General features: G+C 44.4%; 1 protein-coding gene across 2 annotated transcripts in view; it reads right to left on the reverse strand.

The window, feature by feature from the left end:
• Positions 1-25,330, reverse strand: part of pcxb (pyruvate carboxylase b) — a 201,768-nt gene that overhangs the window by 99,363 nt on the left and 77,075 nt on the right. For both annotated transcript variants that reach the window (XR_009955921.1, XM_037477991.2), the window contains exon 12: positions 11,650-11,832. Coding sequence is in view for 1 of the 2 variants with exons in the window: in XM_037477991.2 (XP_037333888.1) it covers positions 11,650-11,832 (183 nt within the window). In the remaining variant the exon portion in view is untranslated. The remainder of the gene's footprint in view (positions 1-11,649; positions 11,833-25,330) is intronic.

Below are 25,330 nucleotides of genomic sequence, written 5' to 3' on the forward strand. Positions count from 1 at the left end.
TTCACCTGGGTATCGACATTGCTCAAGTCAAACCTTGAAAGGTACAATAAATATGTGTTGTGAGGGGAAGTGTGACGGTAATTTTGACATTAGCTGAATGTTAGATATTAATAACACTTTATGTTTGATGAATCAATCAATTCATGCAGAGGAAATATTAATTTCCCTACATGGTCCCACATTGATGAGTAACTAAGATTAAAAACAAACAAGCAGACGAGAGAAGGGAAAATGAGAATAGCAGGGCATGAAGAGTGTTAAGCTCAAAATTACTGTCAACTTAAAAACAAACAAATCCCCCCTTTTTTCTCCCCAAAAACCCACGGAAACACGCCGCATTACTACAAAAAGTCTGGATTATCCAAAAAACGCCGGCATGCCATTGATTTGAGCACCATTTAGGTATGCGTCCTCGCTCACTCGATGCGCGACTTCAATAGCAGGCGCCCAACCCCCCCGCCCCCCCGCATTACAGAACAAAAACGCAAACTGCCGATCCCGTCACAGAAAAGCACCGATAAGAAAATGCCGCTTTGCCTTAAGAGCGTCTTATCCTAAATCCATCTTCAGTCCTTATCAAAACTTTACCACCTGTGCTTATCTTATTCGGCTTGTTGACTGTCATCAAACGCCTGAGCGCAGCAGACACGCATTCTACTTTAATAAATGTTTGCACCGAGAGCTGCCTCAGCCTGCACCTGATGCGCTTTTAATTGACAATTAATGAATCCAGACATTAGCTGATCCAAACACCTGGCAAAGGCCAAGCCGTAATTAAACTCGTTGGGATTAGAAAAGAAGACTTTTGTTCTCGATCAGCCTTTAAAGCAGCTGGAACAGGAAGCACTCTCCCAGTCATTTCTCTTCATCGTCTCAGATTCTCCCGAATATTAAGCCAGCGCTCTTAACTCTTAGCCTGGTTTCCCTTCATCTTGAAACACTTTATTTTCTACTAAACCTCCATTCTGTTCTTCAACCTCTGTCTTTTTCTATTGTTCCCGCCTATTGACACAGTGTGATTAGTGTGAAAGTTCATTCTTTGTTACGGATGCTGGACTTGTTTGGTTTGTTTCTATCCGTTGATCTGAATGGAATTACATTGTTTGACTTCTTGAAATGGCAGCGAGCACAACGCAAACCCAATCAACAAATTAGCATTTTCTCCTCTAGGAGTCTGGCAAAGAAATCTGTGATTGTTCAAGCAGAACCGTTGATTCATGATAAATATCTGGTACGCTGTGTATTTGTTTCCCCCAAAACTACCACACGTCTGAATCCGTTTCTACCTCAGATACCTGAAGTTCTTGAGTCGAGCCTTTCCATCAGACTTGCTGTGATTTAATGAGATCATATCAATCTATTTGAATTACTTTTCCAGTCTGTTGACAGAAGAGCAAAGTTTTTATCCAATTATCTCTGTAAAGATGAATCAAGTCTGTTAAGTTTTTGCGTGCCATTTTCCATTTTAAATTTTAGTCATCTAAATCTCTTGGTGCGCTTATCCGGTAGCGGTAGAATAAGCAAAAATGGAGGGAGAAAAGCGAGAGTTTTTAAAATCATGTGGGCAAAGGGAGAAGATCGGGAATGACTCTGCCTTTCTGACCAGTGACTCAACTTCCTGCTCCGAATCCTTGTGCCCACATTCCTAAATGTAATCAATTGAGTGCCAAACCCTGTGCTGCAGTGTCACATTTCCATTGGCATTACTCCTCTGAGGCCACAGGAAAGAGCCAAGTATTTACCAAATACATCCTTTGACCAAGGGGCTGCTGTGTGAAAAGCCAACAGTTACTCATTTCCTCTTTAGACAGCACACGCACAGCAGAAGTGTAAAGAAGAACACATCACCATGGATATTGATTTTTTGCTAAAAGAGGGATCTTTGTGCCCCTGTTAACAGGCAAAATGATCTTCTTGAGAATAAATGTTGAAGTTCCCCTCATCTAATGGAAGAATGGCAGAGAGAAATGCTGACTGACCGCCATGACATCTGCTGACCATGCTCCACCTCAGCTTCATGAACTCACTTTACGTATTCAGCATGGATTTGGTCCTAAAAAAGGAAATTGATCAGCTGCAGCCTCGAGGGACCACTGGCAGAGCTCAAGACTTTTAGTCTCCTTTCTTCCTCTCCTTTATCTACATCGATCCAGCAGACTAGACTTTTAAACATGGAGTGCTACTCTGAAAAGCTTCGTCCGAACGCGGCAGTAAAAATGTCAGCTGCGCCGGGCTTCGACAGAGGTGAATGTCTAAACTGGAGCTGTACCGCCCACAACAACTCTACTTCGGCTCCGCCACATCTGCCTTCACCCCGCTGCCCGCTTTTTCCCGTCCGACCTGTTGACGAACACTTGTAGAGCGCGGCCGTGGCGCCCTGTGATCGAGGGTACAGCCATTGTACCGTCGAACTGAGCTCGGCGCCGTCTCCAGTTAGGAAGAGAACAACAGGAAGAACGAGTTGAGGATTGACGGATGAGTGTAAAGAAGCAAACAAATGTATTGATGAGCTGTGCTGAGAGACCATCATTTAGCCGTCCCACTGAGGCACTGCCATGATTATTAAGAAGAGCGCGGTGAGCAGGTCAACCTCAGGCTCTGGGAGAAAAATAGAAAAATGAAACGTTAAAACTGTCAGTGCTACTGGGCTGCCAGATGCTTCAACAGAAAGAAAAAAGCTAGCCCAGCTGTCAAATGGCACATACGGAGGTATACAATGCCATTTTATTGTAAATAAAAAAAAACACCTCCTGCTCCAGTGTTTGTGGCACTACTGGTAAAAAAAAAAAAAAAAGAATAAACAAGAGCGGCTTTGCTTCTAATGAGCAAAATTGACGGATCTGACCGATCGTATTCGCCTCCAAGGTTTCCACACATTGAAACTATAGAAAGGAAACACGCATGCACAGATGTAGTCTCATTTTACTGCATAAAACAATAAACCATTCACACCGTATGCCGATGACACGGCAGGCTTTTGAAGACGAGCGCGCCACTAGACGTTGAATCACATTTCAAGAAATCCAGGTTCCTGTAAAGAGCGGGTTTGGAGCCCGGCAAAGCTTTCCTGCCCCTCAGTCAAAGTACAATGGGAATAAACATCTAGCACCCAGTGGTCAAGATTCATTCTTAAATTGCCCATTAGAGCTGATGCGGTCATTTAAGACTCACAAATGAAGCTCAACAGTCAAGAGTGACCTAAGAAACATCGATAGATCCATTCATTCCACTGCGGTGCAAAGAATGTTACTAATAATAATATTTGTTGTTCAACCTATTACATGAGACCAAGCCGGCTTGAGTGTGTGTTAATTGTCCTGTAGCCAGATCGTATTCATCTTTGTTTTTGTGTGTGTGTGCGTGTGTGAGAGCGTATTGGAACACATTAATTAATCAGACCCTTAATTAAAAAAAACTCCCACCTCCCCCCTGGACCCCCTTTACTCCTGTGTGCAAAGTGCGAGTGGAAGAACGTTTTCATTTGCATGCAGATCGCTGCTGAATCTCAATATTCCTGACTGTGCACGCTGCACTCTCACAACACTACACAAACCCAAAGGCACATTCAGCCGTGGTATTGCCCCCCCCCCCACCACCTCCCCAGAGATTCTTCAGCAAACACGTCATGCTGTGATTCGGGAAACCGGGAAACCGCTGCTTTTTGCCACCCTCAGGTACCCGCCGTAGTCACCAGGATGCGACAGAGTGGGTCTCGAGTTAATTAACATGCATTCTCGCCCACCACACCCCCCTCTGCCCTCCCACCCGAAAGTCACTGTCAATTTATGTGAAGGCGTTGGTGTTGTGCACGGAGATGTACCAGATGCTCTGTCGCCTACTCTTAACCCTTCATTGCTCTGTTTTCTTCCTTGGTCCAGCACGTCCCCTCGTGCACCACTCGCCGAGCTCATCAGGTTTCCCACCGGCAAGGTTGTCGCCTTCTCCTCACCCCCACTCTCCTCCACCTCTGGTTATAGATTGATATGCACAGAACGGTCCAGTCTGCTTCTGGGAGGCCTTAAGAGTGTGCTTCCGTTTTGTTGTGGGTTTTTTAAACGTCCACTTGGCTGAACTCGAGCGTTTACAGCAGGCGCGATGGTAGATTGAAAGAGAAGAACCTATTCATAGGAAAACATTCCCATTATATTTCTGCATACCGCATCAACTCTGCAGTGTGCCTTGTCCCTGACGTTTTCTGTCTAGCCCCTGGGTGCAAATGAGAAAAACTGAAATCACAAAAAGTCTAAAAACCCAAGCCTGAAAAGAAAATACCACAAAAAGGTTTGAGTTCCTGAGTAAGTTACACTCCGCATCTGTGGAGAGGACGCCTTTCCAGCACACACAACGCCGACAAAAAGGGGCCAAATCAGACAGCCATGGGCAAGTGCTCGGTTTGTCTCTGGAGGACCGTAACAAGAGGAGGCGATGTCTTCACCTCAGCTGGGTTTCCTTTCTTTCTGCAGCATCCAACAACTTGAATCATTTCTCACAACTCCCATTTCCTTCCTCTCCTCCTTCCGCCTCTGCCTGCACCCCCTGCTTTGCTTCGTCACAGCAGATTCCCAGCCGTTTAATCCCGATTATGGCTTCAAAGTCCCAGTTGACACCAAGCAGATAGAACTGTGTGTGTGTGTGTGTGTGTGCGTGTGTGCGCATGTGAACAATTGTGCGAACGCCGGCGAGTTCCCGATACTGGCTCATTTTGGCGTTGACGCGTCGCTGCATGCGTGCAGGCTACACGATACTAAACTCTTAAGCTGGAGTGACAGTTTCAGTCCGTGAGTCGCGTTCGGGTGAATATGCTCGCGTGTGTGACATTGTTTTCCCACATCAAAACAGCGGTTTTCTGAGTAATTGATCTTCACGTGCTCGTGTTGGAAGTGAATTGCTTCGCGCCGACTAGCTGTGGACTAACAGGCTCGATCAATGGTGCAGGATGGCGTCTAGCAGGAAGGCCATTATACGACGGGAAGCCCCCACCCAGAGGTGTGAAAAGTGCCTGCCCAAATATGTCCATGTTGACAACAATGTAGAAACACCTGGACAATCCAATGGGGAATCTGACGCGCCGATACTCTAGGACAAGTTTTGTGATGTTAATGCACTTAACGGCTCAATATCGGATGACTCTACTGACAAACAAGCACCGCACCTTTCAAGTGGAATAAAAAAAACTCTTCGGGGGTGTCCTATGTGTCCACAGTTGTCAAAAGCGGTGATGGTGCAAACAGGTGGCAAAAGAAAAACATGTGATTTATTGTTAGGCGGCAAAAAACTGCTTATTACGATTTACAATGAAAGCGGCGCATTATGCAGCAGTCATGCAGTACGTGAACCTGAACCTGCCAGTGCAGGACAGAAAACGGAGACGTTTGAGTTTGAATGCCTTCAGGCCCGTAAATGAAGGCCTTCTACCTCGCACTTTGAGAGACTCGCTAAGCAGCGAACTTCTGTAATTGTGCCCCATTAGTGTCAACGCCTTCTCAGATTTCACTCACTAATGACACAACTTCTCATATTTATTCTCTCTGCTCGTTTTGAATTTTCTTAATTTATTTGATTTCCTTAAATAAGACCTTCCCAGCGCACACACACAAACACGCCTGCAATCCCTTTACACACACACACAAAGATAATTACAACACGGGTCTTGTGATGACGTGGTCTGTTAGAGGTGTGACGCCGCGAAGAAGAGATTGACGGATAACCCAGCCCAGTGTGTCAGCTCGTTTGACTGTGCGTGGGACTAGAAATGTGACAAAAACAGCATGTGTTGTCAGATGTGTGTCTATAACCGTTATTCCTCCTACTGGTGGGTAGAGTGAGATGGATTTCCCTTCTCTCCCCTCCTCTTTGAAAACAATGCAAGAATGATCAGTGGATCAGAGGAGGGTTCATCACTTTACTTCATTTGGTTACCAGCACCCTTGAGCAGATTGTAGTGTGTAATCAATGCATACAATGTTTAAATGTTTTTTTTTTACAAGGCTTGTATTCATTTATTTATCTAAAATGCCATTTGCAATGCAGTGGCCTTTTAAAATACTTAACCTAATTCCCCTTGTTTGCCACTTTGCACAATTGTTCAAATTCACCAAAAATCTTACTATACATTTATACTTTTTTTTAAATAAGAAAAGCTTGAAGTATGCAAAAACTTATTTATGATAAAAAAATGTTTTGGTATTTACGGTTTAGCTCAATTTAGATGCACTGTGGATGTGACAATATACAATTTGTTCATTATTAATTACAGCTTTAAAAAGATCAAATGTTAGGGGTTCTAAAAACAGAACTCCGATTTAAAATATTCATGAAAAAGCAGTGTAACCAAGCCAGTGAACTGCTAAGCGGAAGCTGAGGAATCTAAAAACAGGAGATATATACGAGAGAACCAAGAGACAACTTTTCTCATGAAAGGAGACGGACGTCAAAGGGGTGAGAAAGTAGGATAGCTCGACAGAAGGAGAAACAAAAAACCGAGTAAGGAGTTGTTAACTTGGCAGGGAGATAAAGAAATGAGGGGAAGACAAGTTTGACGTGACAATACAGGGACTATAAATTGTAGAGGACGGCCAGACAGACACGTTCACAAATCCACCCCGACACAGGTTAACACACACACACACACACACACACACACACACGAGACAAGCAGTCAAGCACAACGTGAGGATAGAGTCCTAAATACAGCAGATACACTGCACCATCTCAACGGCCACGAAATGAAGGAAAGATGCGTAACGCCATTGCATTGAAATGATCACACACTCCCCCCCCCTCCCTCCCTCCCTCCCGAGGTCAAACTCAACCACTCTTACCGATGAGGTGTCAAGATAAACAGTGATGAAACCATACGGCCTTAAGCACAGCCCAGAGTGACTCAAAAATAACTTCTGACAAAACACACACACTCAAATCAAGGTGTGTGTGTGTGTAAGTATCCACCAGACTGGACGGAATATGGAGTCTTGAAGCATGAGGAGAAACATCTAACCTGCCACCATGATTCCATTTCTAATCTCATTGTGCATTTTGACGCCTCTGTGCTTTCTTTGTCTTTGGACCGGCTATCCCTCTCTGTGTGTCTCCCTTTCTCTCACACACACACAAACACACAAACTACACCCACACACAAGCAGGTCCAGGAATCAAAATGAACCATCTGATGTTCTGCAGCGGGGGACTATGCGCCTGCTCCCGAGCTCATTAGTCATTCAGTCATTAGTTGGCTTCTCATGACGAACCATCAGCCTCGGTGATGAGCAATGTGCAGCAGACAGATGCTCCCTGACCTGCATTGACATGGAGCACTTGTAAACTGAATTAGAGAGGAGACAAAAGGGCCACCCAGGGCCTCCGTGTGGAGCCTGCCATGTTCTCCCCGTGTCTGCGTGGGTTCTCTCGGGGTTCTCTGGCCCTCCTCCCACATCCTGAAGACATGCTTTGGGGATTCGGTTAATTTGTGACTCTAAATTGCCCGTCGGTGTGTGAATGTGAGAAGGAAGGGTCGTTTGACTCCGTGTGAGGCCTGCGAGTGACGGGGCGACCAGTCCAAGGTGCACCCCGTCCCTCGCTCGGTGTTGGCTGGGATTGACTCCAGCCCCCCCCCCCTTGCGATCCTATGTGAAGGATAAGCGGCTTAGAAGATGACTCACGGACTGACAAAGGGGGTTTGTGGGGGGGTCAAGTAAGAGCTGGTAGCTTTTTATTCTGGTGATAGCCGAGATCACAACTGTCGACGGGCAGACTTCATAAGCTCCAGCTAGCTAATCGTGTGACTGCCCGCTCTATAAGAAGGTTGAAAGATAAGACTATTTATTCTTCCGAAGAACCCTATGGAGAAAAAGTATTTTTTATAAACTGTTGCAGCTTTGCTTTATCCAATTCCTTTTAGAAAGTCTTTTTAGAAATGACAGAAATAATTGAAGCAAAAAGCCATTTACAGAAGTGAAAAACAAATTTGTCTCCGCCCCGTCATTTGGCTCCAAAATGTAATTGGTCCTTGGCCCGTGCGTCACCCTGAAAATCCGGCTAGTGGCGTTTCCCTCATCCTGCTGTTAAAAACAGGCAAACAAACTACTCCGAAAACGTCCCCGCCGGATGTGGTGGAACAGCCTGCGCTCTTTAAATGCAGACTGTTGCTCTCAAACGGCCCCACGCACATTACTGCAGGCGTGGGCTTTTGTTGCTTACTAAGAGCATGACGGGCTTAGCAATTAAGGTAGGCAGAAATGAATTTAGAGAGAATATAGTTTTTTGTTGTGATCTCTGTGTGGAGGACAAGCTGAAGTCACCCCCCCCCCCCCCCCCCTGTCAGCTACCTGAAGAATAGCTACAGACCCCTGATGCGTCTGTCCCGCATGCCAGCGCATCGCGCTTCAATCCACGAGCCGCGTTGAACGACACAGAACGTGACACCTACGCGCCGGCTTTTTGTGTCACCCTCTTTTCATCTTGATAGCCCTTTTATCCCCCCCCCACCACCACATCTGTATTTACCCTCCTGCCACATATCCCCTCACTTATTCCTGCCCATCACTCTTCGCCCCCCCCTCCCCCCTCCGCTCTCTCGCTCGCTCTTTTGTGACATTTTAATGCTTAATACGCATGACTCATCCTTCTGTGTGCACGCGCACCCACTCACAAATGTGCGGACGCGCTCCACGGTCGCACAAACATACACACGGGAGCAACAGATAAACAAAGCTTTCTGAAATGCCAAACATAATTCCACACAACAGAGGAGAGCAGCGATTCGTCAAGTGTCAACTAAGTCACTCAAACTTCAGTTGTTGCTTCCTGGGCTTTCACTGGAACCTAAAAGGTTACGCTGTACTTAGCCGTCCGAGGAATTACTACGCCCATCGGCGCCACTGCACTCAGAAGACGACAATGAAGGCATCGTGTCATCAGTTTCAGATTTACCGCGGCCCCATTTTCTTCTCTGGGAGAAGACGAAATGGCCTTGTAGTTACGTCAGCCCCTCTGCGTTACATCTCTGTGAGCGCACACACACACCGAAAGCACTTAGTCCTCGGGTTTGTTGCCAACACTGTGCTGTGGTGCGTTGGTACGTCGGCGGTAGGAGGCCACTCTCTCCGGAAGCCGCCGATCGGAAAGAAACATCAAACCGGAATTGTTGTTCTGGACATTTTCCTTGGTCACTTTTGTAAGGGAGCGTACTCAATGTGGAAGGAGACACGAAATGCAGAGAGAGAGAAACTGGTTCCTCAAGGATCAATTCAGAGCAGCTTTGTGTGCCGATATCAGCCAAATTAAATTAATTAAGACGCATAACAGACTGGGAATTACGGAATGACGTCAGGCTGACTTCACTTCTCAAACTAGAAATTTCTTTTAGAAGTCAACAACATTGATTAGTTCTGGTCTCTTACACAACCCAAAGCCCGAGTGGTTTTCACTGCCGAGTGCTCATCACTCACAGGTTTTAACCGGTGATGCCAGATGGCTCCAGTTAACTAGCTGACAAAACAGAAAACCCCAAATCCAAATGTGTGTGTAGGCAAGGACTTTGAGTTTTTTGTCTTCTTTTTAAGACTGGAGCAATAAACGATAGCAGTAGCTGCCATGGTCCCCCGTCTGTGCGGCGGTAGTCTGTAAGTGAAGCGCTTTTGACAGTAAAACTGTGTTCTTCAAAGTCCTCCGTTGGTGTAAATGCGCTGCAAAGCATTGGAATCAGATCGCTCTTGCAGAATAAAAAAAATTAAAAAAAGATTCCATTCAAAGTCATTCAAAGACCTTGTTCGCCTCGACTCCTTCATTAGCCTTTTAGTTTTTCACAAAAAAAACCCTCCTGTTTTTGCACAGAGAAAAAAAAACACTTTAGTACAGAGAGATTTCAATTGCCGACACAGCAGAAAGGGGCACGTCCGATTGGCTTCCTGGTGTGCGTTTACATGACCTACAGAGGCGAGGACGGCGTCCACCACCAGGTCCTCGCCAACGCAAAACACTTCCGCTCCATCATAAAGAAGAACTACCCCAATTACATCTGTGTTGATAGTTTTTCAAAGTGCACTCCAGGTCAAATGACAAATTAGAGTTGGAAGGACCAATTTCATCTCGTTGTGATTAATTCTGAAGAGTTTGAGGACTCGCTACGAGCTGAGCAACAGGAAGTCCTTTATTTGTGTGGACTTCACAATCATCTCACCATGGGTGGGAAACCCTGTATGAAATGCAGCAAATGTTGATCAACTCCTCTACATAGAGTTTGCATTAACCACTGCTGACATTCCCAGTTCATCCACGCTCTAGTCAAGCACAGCAGAAGGACACTAAAGGCTGTCTGATTTCCAACATACCTCATTTCTGACACCGCTCTGGGTATTATAAAAGAAAAGCTTTTTTTTTTTAAAGTCATCAATGAAATTTCAGCTTTGACTTCGATTGCACTGACTTAATGACTGGAAAGTTGAACTTGGCTGCAAAAAAAATGGGATTTACTCATTTACCACACATAAACCGCAAAGAAGATGATCGTAATAACTGAGGACGGCTTCACCTTGAAAGGAAATGTTTCATTATCTACAGAGTTTCCAAACAGAAAAAAACATCTCAGAACGTGGCTACCTCATGCACTGTTCTCTTTGTAGCTTGAATAATGGCGATAAGATGTAGCACCTCGAGTCGCTGAGCTAAAATCAAAAGTCAAATGTTCTTGTTGAGCTCCGTGCATGTGTCAGCTCAGTTATCAAGATAAACTGTTCATTCCAGTTCGAGTGAGGGTTAAAATATTGAAGATGAAAATGTACAAATAAAGTGAGTGTGAGAAGAAAAGAGAAATCTAAATGATAGCCATAAGAGACACATGATGACACATAGACACATAGTTCTGTGCTCCTTTCTTGTCTAACCCAACCACTAACTGGCTGCAAAAACAGTAGAACACCAAGGAGTACTTTAACACAAACTTTTATAAACCGTAGCACGGCTGGTTCGTGTCATCTCACTGTCAAATTAGCCAAAAGCACACAATGGCAAATAAGCCAAATAGGATCTTGGCACAGCGCCGTCTGTTTGTACCATACCAACAGCATGGATACAGACCATTTGTGAGACCAGACGCTGAAAATAAGCCCATTAAAAAGGTGTCTTGACAGGTGTTTATGACATTGTTATCTTAGTGCACTTGAGCCGTACATGAACAACGCATGCAGCTCATTATATTTAATAACACGTCCTCTCAGTTGCTGCTCATGTTGCTCTCTTGCGTCAAACGTTTCCACCTGATGATAAAACCAGAGGCCTCATGACTATTCCCAGAGATGTGTGAGGTAGTACAAGACAAATTCTGAACTGTGCCTTTCAGTGTGAAAATTGAGAAATAAAGAATATATTAAGAATGTAGCGGTGCCAGAAGTGTCCCAGAAGGCTGGAGCATCACTTCACAGTAACATGTGGCTGCTCCAGGTCCTTCACTTAGTCTCTTAGTTCTCACTGCATTGTACCATTCTTGACTGGCATGCAGTTTAAAATGAGCTTTTACGAATCCATTCAGAGCGAGACCAATACAATGAGAGCACCAAACAAACATGGCGCGCACCACTCATTTCTCCAGGAGCTGGCCATCGACAGCTCCCAGTGATTCTTTGGCGTTGTGACGCGGCGCTTTCGGTGTCCTACCTTGACGCCTCGCACTCTGAACTCGGCCAGGGCTCGGCTCATCTTGGAAGCCGCCGTGTTCAGGTCCTTCCCACTGGCGATGACTTTCACCAGCAGGGAGTCGTAGTGGGGCGAAATGACAGCGCCCTGGTAGGCCGAGGCACTGTCCAGACGGATGCCCATGCCTTCACCGCTTCGGAAGACCTGGAAGGAAGGCAGCAGAGGGGGGGGGGGGGGTTATTTAAGATATGGGAAAATAAAGACATGAACAATAACAGACACATTTATTCAAAATTACTTCATTAAGATTCTCAACAGAAAGCCTGCAAGTTTCAATAAATAAAGAAAATGTTGAGGGAAAGCAGTGGACTGGAGACGCACTTGTCAATTTGAGATGTGTTTTCTTTTGGGCTCATTTTACACAGTCCAGGGATTTCAATTTTTCAGATACTTTTTGGCAGAAATACTAGTACTTGTGTCAAGAACATGCAACTGCTCCTCCTCAGAACATTGCTTAGGATGCTTACTAGAGGGCATACGATACCAGTACAACTGAGTGGAGTGAACAGTAGTTACTGGTGGGCCCGGGGCACAAAGTGGTCGGAAGACTTGAAAAGCGCAATACAAGTACGGTTAACCATTTACAGCCATTGCAATAGTAAAATATGTTATAACATAGTCTTATGCTAAAAGAGTGATTATTGTCTGCATCGAAGTAATGTGCGAAAAGCAGGGTGATTCAAAAGTTCCCTTTTGCAGCTGTGCAGAAAGGAGGGCAGGCAAACACGAACAAAGGAACTGCGTTACCATCTTAACCTTGGTTCTTATCTCAACTTGGTTTGCAATATTTCATACCTGCCACTGAGGATGGCCTGCATATGTGTGTATTAAAGCTCCGTGTTCTGACCGCTCTGAGACACCATCTCCACAGAGCACCGCAATACGAGCTTGTGTTATTTGGCCTCCTGCTTGCAAGCAATAAATGGACTTTCACAACTTTAATAAGAAAAACAGTCTTGATGAATGATCAGACAAACATTGAACCAAACCATTCTCTTCTCCCGAACTAGTTTTATTGAAATATTCCACAACACCATTCAGTGTTAGACAGTGTTATTCTTATGTTTCCATGTGCGTCTTTATCATCCCTCAGCACTTGGTCAAAAACATTTTAAAAAACGAAAGCCACCTCCAATCAAAATGCTGCGTTCTTCTCAAGCATCTAAGATGCAGTCAAATGGCTCTTTGCTACTCTCAGTCCCATATTAATATGCAAGATTTTACGTTACGCCACCAACTCTAATACCTCAATATCTTTTTAAAGGCCAGTTAGTCGATTGTAATGTGGTTGTAAAACATTTCTGTTAGAAGGCGAGGACGCAAGCAAAGATTCATCCCGTGCTCAGAACGCGATGGCAGACTGACATCAGTGAGGAGCAAAATAAGGAGATGAGGAGGCAGAAGACGAGCGAGAGAGGAGAGAGGAACGCAGAGGCTGGACCGTTCCAAATCACTTGGCAAGAGAGCAGGGAGAGTGAGGCGAGGACTGTCCAACACTACAACATATGGAGTCCCCTGAGGGCTGGAAGAGGATGAGGAGTAGGAATAATAATTGTAACAATGTTGTGCCACACTGATGAAATGCTGGTGATTTTTTGTAGATATTCTGAGCTGCCAACTATTTTGACCAACAGTATTGTTACAGTACTTTATTTTATTTTTACAACTCACCATTTAACCTTTATTTTTTGTTTTATGCATCTTTGTTATTCCCTGATGCCTCGGAAAGATGAAAATCTGGTATCATTCTCCTCCTCAAAGCGAGTGAGCGAAATATGCTGCAATGTAATATGTATGATGACAAATGGCTGACTGAACAGCAGCCAGAGTGAATGGGCCACACACACGCACAAATATCGTCAAGTCATTGCCAAACTTCAACATTCGACACCTTAAAAAGATGCAGCGGGATAACCGGGACGACAGGGCTGTAATCATTTACACATCAATATACCTGAACATGAAGGAAATGCTAGATACCTGCTATCACTGGATGTAAATATATTTTTCAATTTAGACTCAATATTTAAAATATTCATAGAAATGTCCTTCACCGGGGAGGAGTTTAACATGAAATGGAGGCCGAGTGGAAAGAGATTGCCCACATTAAGCTGTAAATGATTGAGATGCTGAGGCAGAGGAAATTGCCGTGAGTATGACTGCCCACGCACGCCGCCTCTGCACCGGGGCACTGCGCCGCTTCAAGGTTCACAGACACAACTCCCGGGTTGGCACTCCACTTTGATTTTAAAGACTTGAGCCCGGTCATCCTGCACCTGTGTGATGCCGAGATAGATTTGGATTTTCCACACTGGCACTTGCATTTCTCATTCTTTTTCCTTTTTTCTTTTTTTAAGTGACACAAGAGGTTGGAGCTAAATACAACACTGTCTAAGCCAGACTTAGTAGTTAACCCAAAATGTGAAAGGGTTCAAGTTCTAAGATGAAAACACAGAAAACTCCAGGAGCAAAAAAAAGTAACTACGCCAAAAAAAGCACACTGTGCTTTATGGGCTCGTTTTTCCCTTAATTGGACCATCATTTAAAAATGAACATCATACCCAAGTGAGAAGTAGAGGCGTCTATCCCACAGACAATAAAACTTATTTTCAAGCAGCTGGAGGAGTCACCCTCTGCTGGCCATTAGAAATACAAATTAAAGTCACTTCCTTATTGGCTTGAATGCAATCACACTCGCCACAGGAGTGTATTTTCCACACCACTTTGAGTGAAAAGTATTGTTTATGCATGTAATATGGGAAAAAATTCATTTCAACGCTGACATTGTACATTTTGTAAATCAGGTCTCTAGACAAAGCTGAGTATACAAATAATATATATACAAAGCGGAGTTTTATATATACATATACATGTATATATATATGAAAAAAGTTATAACAGCAATCATCAAATTTCATTTTTTTGCGCTAGTTGGGAAGCACTTGCTTTAATACTGCCTCAATACTACTGTGGAAACCCTCCTCTCTGCCAAGGCACCCAGGAAAATCATTTATTTTCTGACAATCGTCAGTAGTTAACACAGCGGGCCGTGCGTACTGTATACACTCCACCAATGCAGCGGTTAGCATTGACCGCCGTGTTAAAGAGACAGAGTCGGGTTTCTTCGCGTTTAATATCAAACTGCTGGATGGGGGGGGAAGGGAGCGGGGGGGGCTATACGATAAAAACACCAACCATTGCTCACATGGAGACTGATGCTGCTCCTCGCTTTGACTTACTCAGGCTTTACAGCCACACAAGTTGACTGAGCGGCTGTAATCACACAGTTTAGCACTTTCATCAACAACACCTCGCAGTGGTAAAAGACGGGGGTTCAGTGCTTCGTTCAAAAGGCACTTCTGTTTCCAGGGAAAGCAGCTGGAGTTTTTTTATTAACTCGTTAGAGCCAACCGATAGTGTTGAGTTTCACATCTGGGAGCTCCATGCTAACTAGGGATGTGTTGCCGATCCCAGTCAGCCAAAATTAATTAAAATTCAGATTGTTTCTTTAAAGCCCAGCAGGGTGATTGTGCTTCTTGCGCTGTCAGTTGTGATTACTTGCAAAAAGACAAGACAGCTGAACAATTTTGAAAACAGCTGTTCGCAAACAAGCGTGTCAGATTCAGATTCTGAGCGGCTGATCGCTTCGTGGCCATTCAACCATTTTTGTGACGAAGAAAAAAAAAAAAACTACAGAGGGCTGAGGTCAGACAGGTCGGATGTGGCAAAGCCAGGTGGTCGGTGAGAAGGGCAGCTGCCATGTTGGGTCCCGTTCATTTTTACCATAAGCATTTAAAAAAGGAAAGATTTCAAATGGAACCAACAGGTAAGATGTAATAAATCCCCACTTCAGTGGGTAGTCATAGGAGGAGTACCGTGTCATGTCAGTATTGTATGAGGATTATTATTATTAACCATCACATTGGCATCAAGTCAGTAAATGTGATGAATTGGAAGACGAGTTTGAGGGATTTCGTTCTCCGTCAACGCGTATGTGCATCTGTATGAAAGACAGAGGAGACGCAGTGAAATATGTTACAATATTGTAGCGTACTATTCAAAGAGGTGCATACACAAACCTCCAGGCAGACAACAAGTTGCCCCGGAATATTGGCTGATATTATTCCTCCTCAAATTCTTCAGCGGAAAAAAATCCTCTTGGGGGACTAATCAAACGTGCAGGAAGACAGATGTTTGCGGTTACACGCTGCTGCACAAACATACAGGAATGGGTTATGTGTTCAAACTGAAATGCAAAACGGAGCCTCGGTTATTGGAGCCACTCTCATGGAGTTTGTTTAGCAGGAAAAAAAACAACTAATGAAAACATTAAAAGTGAGGGCTTCCAGTGTATCCTGCACGGCCTTAGTGGTTGTAGTTAAATTGAAACTCGCTCGATGTACCGTGTAGGAACACTTCCAACATTTATATCTAATGAACTAAATACATTTTTGTTCATCGAGTGGAAGTCCATATTTACTTTTACCGTCTGTGTGCTAACGAGGGACAATGTACATTTATTCGACGTGTCTTTGTGAATAATAGGCATATTAATTGTGGCCTCGGGTCATTAAGATAGAGGAGAGAAATGGTGCCACGACACCATCCCACAGAGAAAGTGCCCATAAGACGTGTTCGCCAGATATCGAGAGACACACTGCATAGGCAGAATTGGACGAAAAGCCAAATCCAACATTAATAATTAAAGTCAAGGTGTCCGCTTCGTTCAGGCCGAGGGAGGTGTCCGGCATGCAAAGCTCCCTCTCTTCTCTCACTCTGGCTCTGTGTCGTCCTCGCTCACGCTCTCCGGATACGAATAATTCATAAAGGCCAGTGAAATGGTCTCTAATGTCCTGCACGCTCGCATCCCAATGACGCCTCGCTCCTTGTCAGGGAAACGCCACTATGCCATTTAATCTGGACTTTTTCCAACTCTTTACTAGCCAAGTGAAAATCCTCTCCACGTCACTTCAACGTGCCATAGTTGACTTTTCACTTGTCAATTTTGCACATTGTCAGCTTATTGTACGTCATACTTTCGCGTTCCTGCTTTTCACTTCATCCGTCACCATCTCGCTGTCTAAAACCTGCCTCCATTCCTCAGAACTTTTTCCCTCAGAAGGTCAGTGGTGTATTTCTCTGGCATTGCATGAAAGCACGTTGGGCTGCCATGAGCACACTGCAGAGTCTCCCCTGCTCAGCCTGCTGGTGTGGTTTTAAAAAAGATGTTTATGTTAAAATAACCAAGTATATTTTCCCAGTGATGCGCATGTATTTCTCTGAACTGTGTGTGTTAAGTGAAATTTTAAAAAGGAAATGCCAAAAGCAGGAAATTTAAAGTTATAAAATTAACAGATGATACGGACTATAATTTCATTATGCTGTATTCAGGCTCAACACCAGAAGCTACTTTAATGACCAACTGACTTCCTTCCATTTAACTACAATAACAGGAAAGGCTGCATACAGTATATACAAGGCTACAAAAACACTGCCCCAAATATGTCAGAAAACTTGCTATGGCTAAAAAACAGTCAAACAAAGGCCTCCAGCAGTCATTAGCATTCAGTTGGAGTCACGATGGAGGATGGCGTCTGAGTTGGATGGTAATTCTCAGTGCGTCCGTCACAATCAGGGACCTCTCTCTATTAACTGTCATTATGTAAATACTGATTGGTGCAGCTTTAAGGTGAGTGAATTATGGTGTTGAAGAACGGCATCGACTGGATAACAACTCTTGGACTGAGTTTTCCACTCTTTGGTCGACCTACATTCAGTTTATTCAGGACTCTTAATAAGCCAGAACAGATCCAAATTATCTCAAAAGAGCAACTATGAAAAGGAAGCTCGGCATTAATGAGACATTTAAGTTTGCGAACCGCCAATGGAAAATTGATTGAGGCCTGGCAAGTTTGTTGCTGGATATCAATTTCATGAAATAACTGAAAACACTTTCAAGAGAACTTTACACTGGAGTTAATTTCTGCTACGCCCTTAACCGTGTGCATGTGCACTTCAGACTCCGTCACCAAGCCGCATTCATCCCCCCCCCCCAAACTATCAGACTTTGATCTTCCGAGGTGTTGTTTACGTACAACGCCGAAAGGCAAAGCGCGCTGATGGTGATGATGATGGTGATGTATGGAGAGGAAGGAGAGAGACAGAATGCACTGCCCGCACGAAACAGACAAAGTGACAGCGATACCCCAAGCGCCTACGGAGAGGGCACCAATTAGAGAGGCCGAGGAGCGGGGCGGGAGGGAGGCAGCGGCACGGGGAGCTAAGGAGAGCAATAAAGGGAAAGAGACAGATGAGCACACGCAGGATGAGGGGAGAAGAGAATTTAAGTGCCATGTTAAGGTTTGAAGTCGAGGGCGTTTGGGAGAGGAGAAGAGAAGAGAGACGACAGGCGCGAGGAACGGAAAGAATAAAGTTTGTTTGGCTGGTAATTTGTTCCTGGGAAGCGAAACCTTGAAAAGACGAGTGCGTGAAAATTCACCCGATGGAAACTTTGTGCCGCTGTAAAAAAAAAAAAAAATCCCACTTCATTACATTTGGACCCATAATGACACAGAAATGCAAACCTCACAATTTGGTCGCCGCCTTTTAGAGTCTCAGAAGAACTTTCCTACTTCTTCCTTCGGCGGCTAAATGCGGAAGTGGGTTGACTCCCAAGGAATTTGGTGACAGTTTATGGGCAGCCCATGAAACCTCTGCCAATCTCCAGAGTTAAATTACTCCTCTCCTTTAAAACTGGGTGTGTGGCCATCTCAGCCGACTAGGATGTTTGTCCGCATATAACTGCGACGTGCCGAACTAAAATCTGGTGTGGGGGCCTGGGAGAGAAACAAAGCAAGCAACCCTGGGGTCAGGAAAATCTGTGATGGGGTGAGGAGGAGCAGAACAGATGGCTGGAACAGGCAGATGTTTTTAGAAGAACGCCGTCACTTTACCTCTGCTTTTCACGCTCTCACAGCTACTCAAATTTGCCTGAGAGTATGTGAAAAGAAGATCTTGATGTTTAGTAAAAGCCATAGTGGATCTGTGTACAACACAGCTGCTAAGGAAACTGCACATTCCACAACACCATCATTTCGGATACTGCAATTACTCTGAATTTTATACAACAAGTAAAGATCCGGAACGCAGCTTGAAAAATAAAACTAAAAAAAAAATGAAGGAATGAAACAAAATGCTACCTTTCAAAATCCCTGATTGCTTTTTCATATATTTAAAGTTCGCTGTGATTATTCCGGCCAGGAAAGGAAGCACTTTGACAGCGCTGCCAGTCCTTGCGAAGCAGACATCGCACACTGTTTGGACTCAAAAACAGGTGTGCGTGTATTTTACACAACTTGCTGGAGTGAAAAGAGCTGAAATATGGACCCCTTTTGCACTTAAGTGTTCACACGCTACTGAAGCAGCCCACACACACACACACACATACTAAAAAACACAATGTGCTGTGGAATCCTCTTGTACTCGAGGCTGAGATTAACTGGTTGTCAGTAACTTCGTCACGCGTCCAAGTTGGCTTGGAGTCTATAAATCTAACCAATAAAAGGGAAAGAATGTTGATAATCTAGTGTCAGGTAAAGTAGGAAGAATGTGTACAAAGGGGCTAATACACAGTACGTGTGTGATTTCTGCGTATCACTTCCATGTTTTTTCATCAGTGCTTCATGTCAAACATCTGGCCTTTCCTCAAAAAGGTCCCCAAATTGGTGCCAGTGAAAAAAATATGGGAGCATTCCAAAAATCTGCTTTGATATTGAACCCTGATTACATTGAGTGGCGTTTGAACGCTAGTGACCTCCTCCCTCTTCACAGCAGAACTGGGATGGCCAAGCCGTTCCCCTTTGCTTTGGATCGTTACGCAGCCCCCTCCTGTGGATTAACAGCCCGGTGAACAACGTCTACGGACTGGTGACCGATACTCAGCGGGCCGATAAACAGCCGGGGTTATCGGTCTCGCTTTGATTCAAAGTAATTTCCCATCTTCTCCAATAACTCCCCGGGTCGCTCCCAAAGCCAGAAACAAGGGAGCAATGACACGATTTCATTATATGGCGGAATTAGGTACTAGTGGTGTGTGAAAGGACTTCCTTTCGCTTTGATTTTCAGCTAATTTAGTTTTCGTTTTATTACGGAAAAGACAACCAACCGTGTCACCTATACATGATGCATTCTCTCACTACAATATAAGTATACATACTTTATGGTCAAGTGAGCTTCCAGACTGCTGCACTAGTTTTTTTTCCCCCACCTCTCAAGTTCTGCTGACTCTTCGTTCTCAGTGGCTGCACTCTGCGTGTCTAAAGCCGGTCCAAAGCCTGGCCTTCAGCGCACAACCGTCCCTGCAGTAGCTCCATCCAAAACACAACAACTGCACCCTCTCTCCTTCAATTACAACTTCATTTCCTGTCTCCGTACAGGCTTAATTTCCCTTTTTGTATTTCTTCATTTCACTAAACCATTATCTACCTTGCTCCCTCTTTGCATCCCCCAGGGCACCCCTGGCTTTATTTAGCCTTTCGTTCTGCCTTCCTTCCTTGTTTTGAGGTTTATTTCTTCCTTCTGTTCTCCTTCTCACCCTTATCCTTTTTTTTTTTAATCTTAGACCCCCAGCAATGCATCTACAGGCCAAGGCCCAAAAACTGTGTGCACGTGCATGTTCATGAATGAGTAACTTAGACATTCCAAGGTGACACACACACACACACACACACACACACACACTTTCATCAAAAGGCTCATTTTCTGATACCCGACTAAATTGGCTTCTCCTTTCAGTCCTCAGCATGTGTGAGCGCTGCAGAAGGAGGTGTAATGACCCTAATGAGGGAAAGAGGATCTCCGCTGCTCCCCGTTTTTTCTCTCCCATTTCATTTCCCCCCCTTTTCCTCTCGCTGAATTTTCTATCAATTATCGTTCTTTTTGCCCTGCCTCCACTCCTTCTCTGAAAACCCTGTAATTTTCCCCTGCGTTCATACTCCCCATGCTCATCCTCTCGTTTCTACCCTTTCCCTCCGTCTCCTTTCATTTCCACCTCCCCTCTTGTCGCCGTGCATTCACCCAGCCATTGCTTGAATCCTCCCCTTCTCCTCAAATATCATCTTTCTTTCCTTCCAGTTACCATTTTCTTCTTACATACCTACTTCCCTCCCCCTTCTCCCCTGCTAATCAAGACGAAAGGAAATAAATGTTTTCTAGCACACCGCGCAGAGACAGCCCAAATACACACAGTCAACGATGTCACACATTGGTGCAACGTCGGAGTCGGAAGTAACCAGATGTCCGTGACCGCGGTACGAGCTGTTTAGGTCATTTGAGGTGGGATGGGTGGACGCACACGCACAGAGACATCACCGGTACACAAGCTGTCCCAATTCAAAAGGGACCTCCAGCCACGGCCACCCACCGGCCGACTGAAGATGAGAAACACACTCGTGCTTTGAATGGACAAAAGGTCGGGCATTGGTTTGGGGCCCGTCCATTCACATCTTCTCACAGACATCCCGTCCTCAAAAACGACTGCTCCCCTTCCCGCCTCAAAGCTTTATCGCCTTGAGGAAAGTGATACATTTTAACTAACGTCTCATTCTTTAAATAAAGAAAGATCGATGAGTGTTCCCACAGCGCATAAATAAACCGTTAAGAAGCTCTGAAGTCTGCATATGAGCTTCATAACCATAACCCTCCATTCGGGGTTTTTTTAAACTTCATTTCAACTCACACATTCACAAGCACACAGCAGCGATATAACCTGTGAGCATAATTTAAACAACACTTTCCTTTTGACACCCTATTATCCACTGCTCTGGTCCAGGCTGAAATACTTAACCAGCTATTGGGGAGAAATCACTCAGACGTTCATGGCATCAAGAGGATTAATCCTACCCACGCTGGAAATTCTGACTTTCCTTCAAGCCCTTTTCATGAGGTGGACCGTGGTTTTACTGCTCACTGGTTTGCCACAACATTTAGTAGAGACATTCATGTTCTCCCTAAGACGAATTGTGATTACGTTTGTGATCTGCCCTGATTATCATCCAGCTCCATTACTGGATGGACATTTTTATCTGCCAAATAATTGGATTTATATCCTTACATCACTGTATTTCCATTGTTGGAAGGATTCAGGTAAACTTACCAAAAACACTCCTGCATGGCTCTAGGATTAAACAAAACAAAACAAAAATAAAAATTGCATGTCAGTCATTTCTGACTTTCTAGCAGCATGCCTTACTTTCTACTGCAATATTAAAAGGAATGTCTTTTTTTTAAAGGTTTTTTTCCTTCTACACCAGGCATTTCTTACCCTGAGGGGGATACCTTTGCCATCGCTATGGCTCGTCTCGTCTCCTCTCGCTCTCCCTTCTGGCTCACCCAAAAGTTCAAACCATCTTCAAACTTTCATCAGCGCTGCACAGTCACTCCCTATCTTCCTCACTGGGACGCAAAACATTTCTCCAGGCTACAACTATCCCATCGCCTTTTGCCAAGGAGGGGTTCCTCTGTAATTCCACAGGGGTTTTTTTAATGACTATTTCCTCTTGGCTCTGAACTACCTGTTGCTTCCATGTCTTGCATATTATATGATGTGGATTTAGCTGCCAAAAGCCTTTTTTTTTTTAAATATGAAATGTACGATGTAATGTCAAACTATCACATGCGATGCATTAACACATTTTTGATAGGAATTGCGCTTAAGTGGTGCTGGGTTAATTACCCGCCCCCACACACTAGTCTCCACAATCAATATGCGTGTGTGAGACAAGGCTAACGTGTATTGAATGTTTAACAATAATTACATTACCCTGACCCATTTCATGAAAATCATCTATAGAAATCCTTGAGTATTTGAAATAAAGCTTTAAAAAAAGATGAAGCTCAACAGAACACTTTAGGGGTCTCTCAATTAGAATATGAAACTGTCCAAGGCTTAGTAAAATCATTGGCATGTTCTGTCAGAATATAAAAAATAAAACGGGGCAAAAGGTCAATTGATCATATTGGAGCCAATTTAAGCCAGTCTCCTTAAATGTAACCCATTGCTCAATGGTGCGATCCCAACAGTTAAAATGCGTGACCCCTTTAAAAAAAAAGGTCTTTCTACTTAAATATCACACGCTTCTACTTTTGCTTCTGTAGATTTGGTCAGAGACAGTAGGTTGTGTACGAACATTTTAAACTTTCCAAGGCTAAGGAAAGAACATTATTGATTGATACGTCAACCCAGAGTTGAGGATCAAAAACAGTCAACACCATCAAGTGAAGGTCACGGTTGAAGGTCAGAGGCCGCTGTATAATACTGATGCATTTCAGAACCATGTGAACAAAAAGCACTATAATCATTCATTCAATGGACTTCTCTTATGGGACATCCAAGGCTGGTCTTTTTCGCTCTTTCACACACATTAAGTGGAGGAACGTGACTAGATGTGATTAGAGAAACATACCTGCCAGCTTTGGCCTGCAGGACTGCACTTGTGTTGTCGTGAGCCACCAAGTAACACCCGTGTGAGACAATTAGAGGGAGGCGGTGGCAGGGGGGGAAGGGGGGAAGGGGAGGAGGAGGAGGAACTAGCGAAGCAGACCCAACGACAGCAGCAAAGAACAAATGCACTCTGAGTCCGAGTCGCGTGGGGTTTTTATAGCACGTTGTAGGTGTCCTCACAGCAACGAGACAATTCGACATGGCCGAGTGCCAATCATTTTTCTCTCTTTAGCTCTCTGCCACCGCTGTGTGCGCAACCTCTGCTCCTGTTCTCTCTGTACAGTACGTACGAAACGCAGCATCCGTTTCTCCCTAAGTAGGTCACCATACCTCCACTGCTCCCGCCCTCCCAGGCTCGCTTCCCTTCCTTTGCCGCACAATCTTTATTCTCCCTCTCCCGTCCCTGCCAGCCTCCCCTTCCTGCCACCTACTTCCTTTTCTGCATTAAAGATTCTATGGTCATTATGGTCTTTGAAATCCTGCGTCGCCGCACTTAAAGCAGGCAGAGAGAGAACAGGGCGGAGGAGGGTTTCTCACTGCACTGTCTTGAAACAATTTACTTCTCTAATCTAAGGCAGCGGAAAAGGTGGCGACCTTGTGCTTTCTTGCACAGTCGCCACGTGAAGTCATTGAGAATCAGGCCAACGTATTGACATCATCCCCCCGACTGAGGTGTGGGTGCCTCTGATGAATAATTGCAGTTTAAGGCTGCAGTCGTGAAATGCTGTTGATGCTGAATGAAATTGTAGCAGAACAATCTGCACCAACAAAAGCTGCCAACAATTTTCACCCAAAGTCATTGAGCCTGAGAACAAGCCAAATTAAATCTGGATTATAGTCCACTGTTTGCTTTACTCCCAAATGCAGAGTTTTTTTTTTTTTACATCCGTTCGTGTCCCGGTTTCCCCTTTTCATCATCGAACCTTTAATTCACTCAGTTTTTTGATCTCATTATCGCTCGACTTTTCATCCCCCGTCACAACTGAACCTGTATTTTGCCGCCTTTTCACTTAGTCACACACACACACACACACACACACACACACACACACTTTTATTGTCAAGCCAAGCTGAACTGGCAAAGACCTGCCGGTCTCAACGGCATTTAAAAAAAAAAAATACATGACAGACAGTGAAACAGAGCAAAGTTGAGGGAGGCGTGTGGAGAATTGACAAAGAACACAGAGGCGGATGTGATGTAGCCGAGCTGAACACAAATAGGCTGCAGCCAAAGTGGCAGAAGTTGACAAGCAATGGAGTGAAAGCACGAGAGACCGACACACTACTAGGTTTCCATTTTAATATCTTTAGCTACGTTTACTCCTCGCCCCCATACTAATGTGGGAGTTTAGAAGTATGTGAACTACTGTGAAATTAACAATGAAACTCTAGACCGACCGAAGCATGCTCCCCAGTGCGACCAAATGTATTGACCTATCATATAGTAAACCGATTAGTGAGTGTTCATTTCAGAGTAAATTTGATTTTTGAGAGAGAGAATGCAACCTGCATAATTTGAAAAATAAAACCGAAAGTAGTCCGAGTTTAGAGAGGAACATCATAGAGAAAGATAATATAAAAAGGACAACATTTTATTATTAAATACTTATAATACTTCATTACATATTCATTGGAACCAAGTAACCAAATAGTCATGAGACGGTTGTTTTCAGTAGGGCCGGGATCGGTGAGGGTTTCGGGGCAGATGTTTGTAGTGTCCGTGTAACGGCTTGCCACCCCCTTTATTAAATGAGAGGAAACCACATTCATACCCACTCTTGGGTTTACTGCATACTACGTCAGGGAGAATGGAAAAGTATTAAGGCAGGCGAGGTAGATGGTGACAGCTGCCAAAGGAAATGACAAGGCCGAGCTTCATCGAGTACCAACAACTGTCTCACACAAGGACTGCACCAATCCATTTTTTCTTTATTCCCGAACCCAACGGTCCCAATGACACAAAAAGCCGTCAGACCAGGTCAGGACAAGTGTCAAAACACTTTTTAAAAACTGCTTTTTCTTTATGAAAAGAAAATGTTACAGTTGCAATAAACGCCACTGAAAACCAATCCTTAAAATGTCTTCAAAGGTTTCTAGATTCTACATTCAAAGCAGGACAGAATCATCCATAGGATGGAAAAA

The sequence above is a fragment of the Pungitius pungitius genome, chromosome 1 (genome assembly GCF_949316345.1).
Source record: "Pungitius pungitius chromosome 1, fPunPun2.1, whole genome shotgun sequence".
Classification (NCBI taxonomy): domain Eukaryota; kingdom Metazoa; phylum Chordata; class Actinopteri; order Perciformes; family Gasterosteidae; genus Pungitius; species Pungitius pungitius.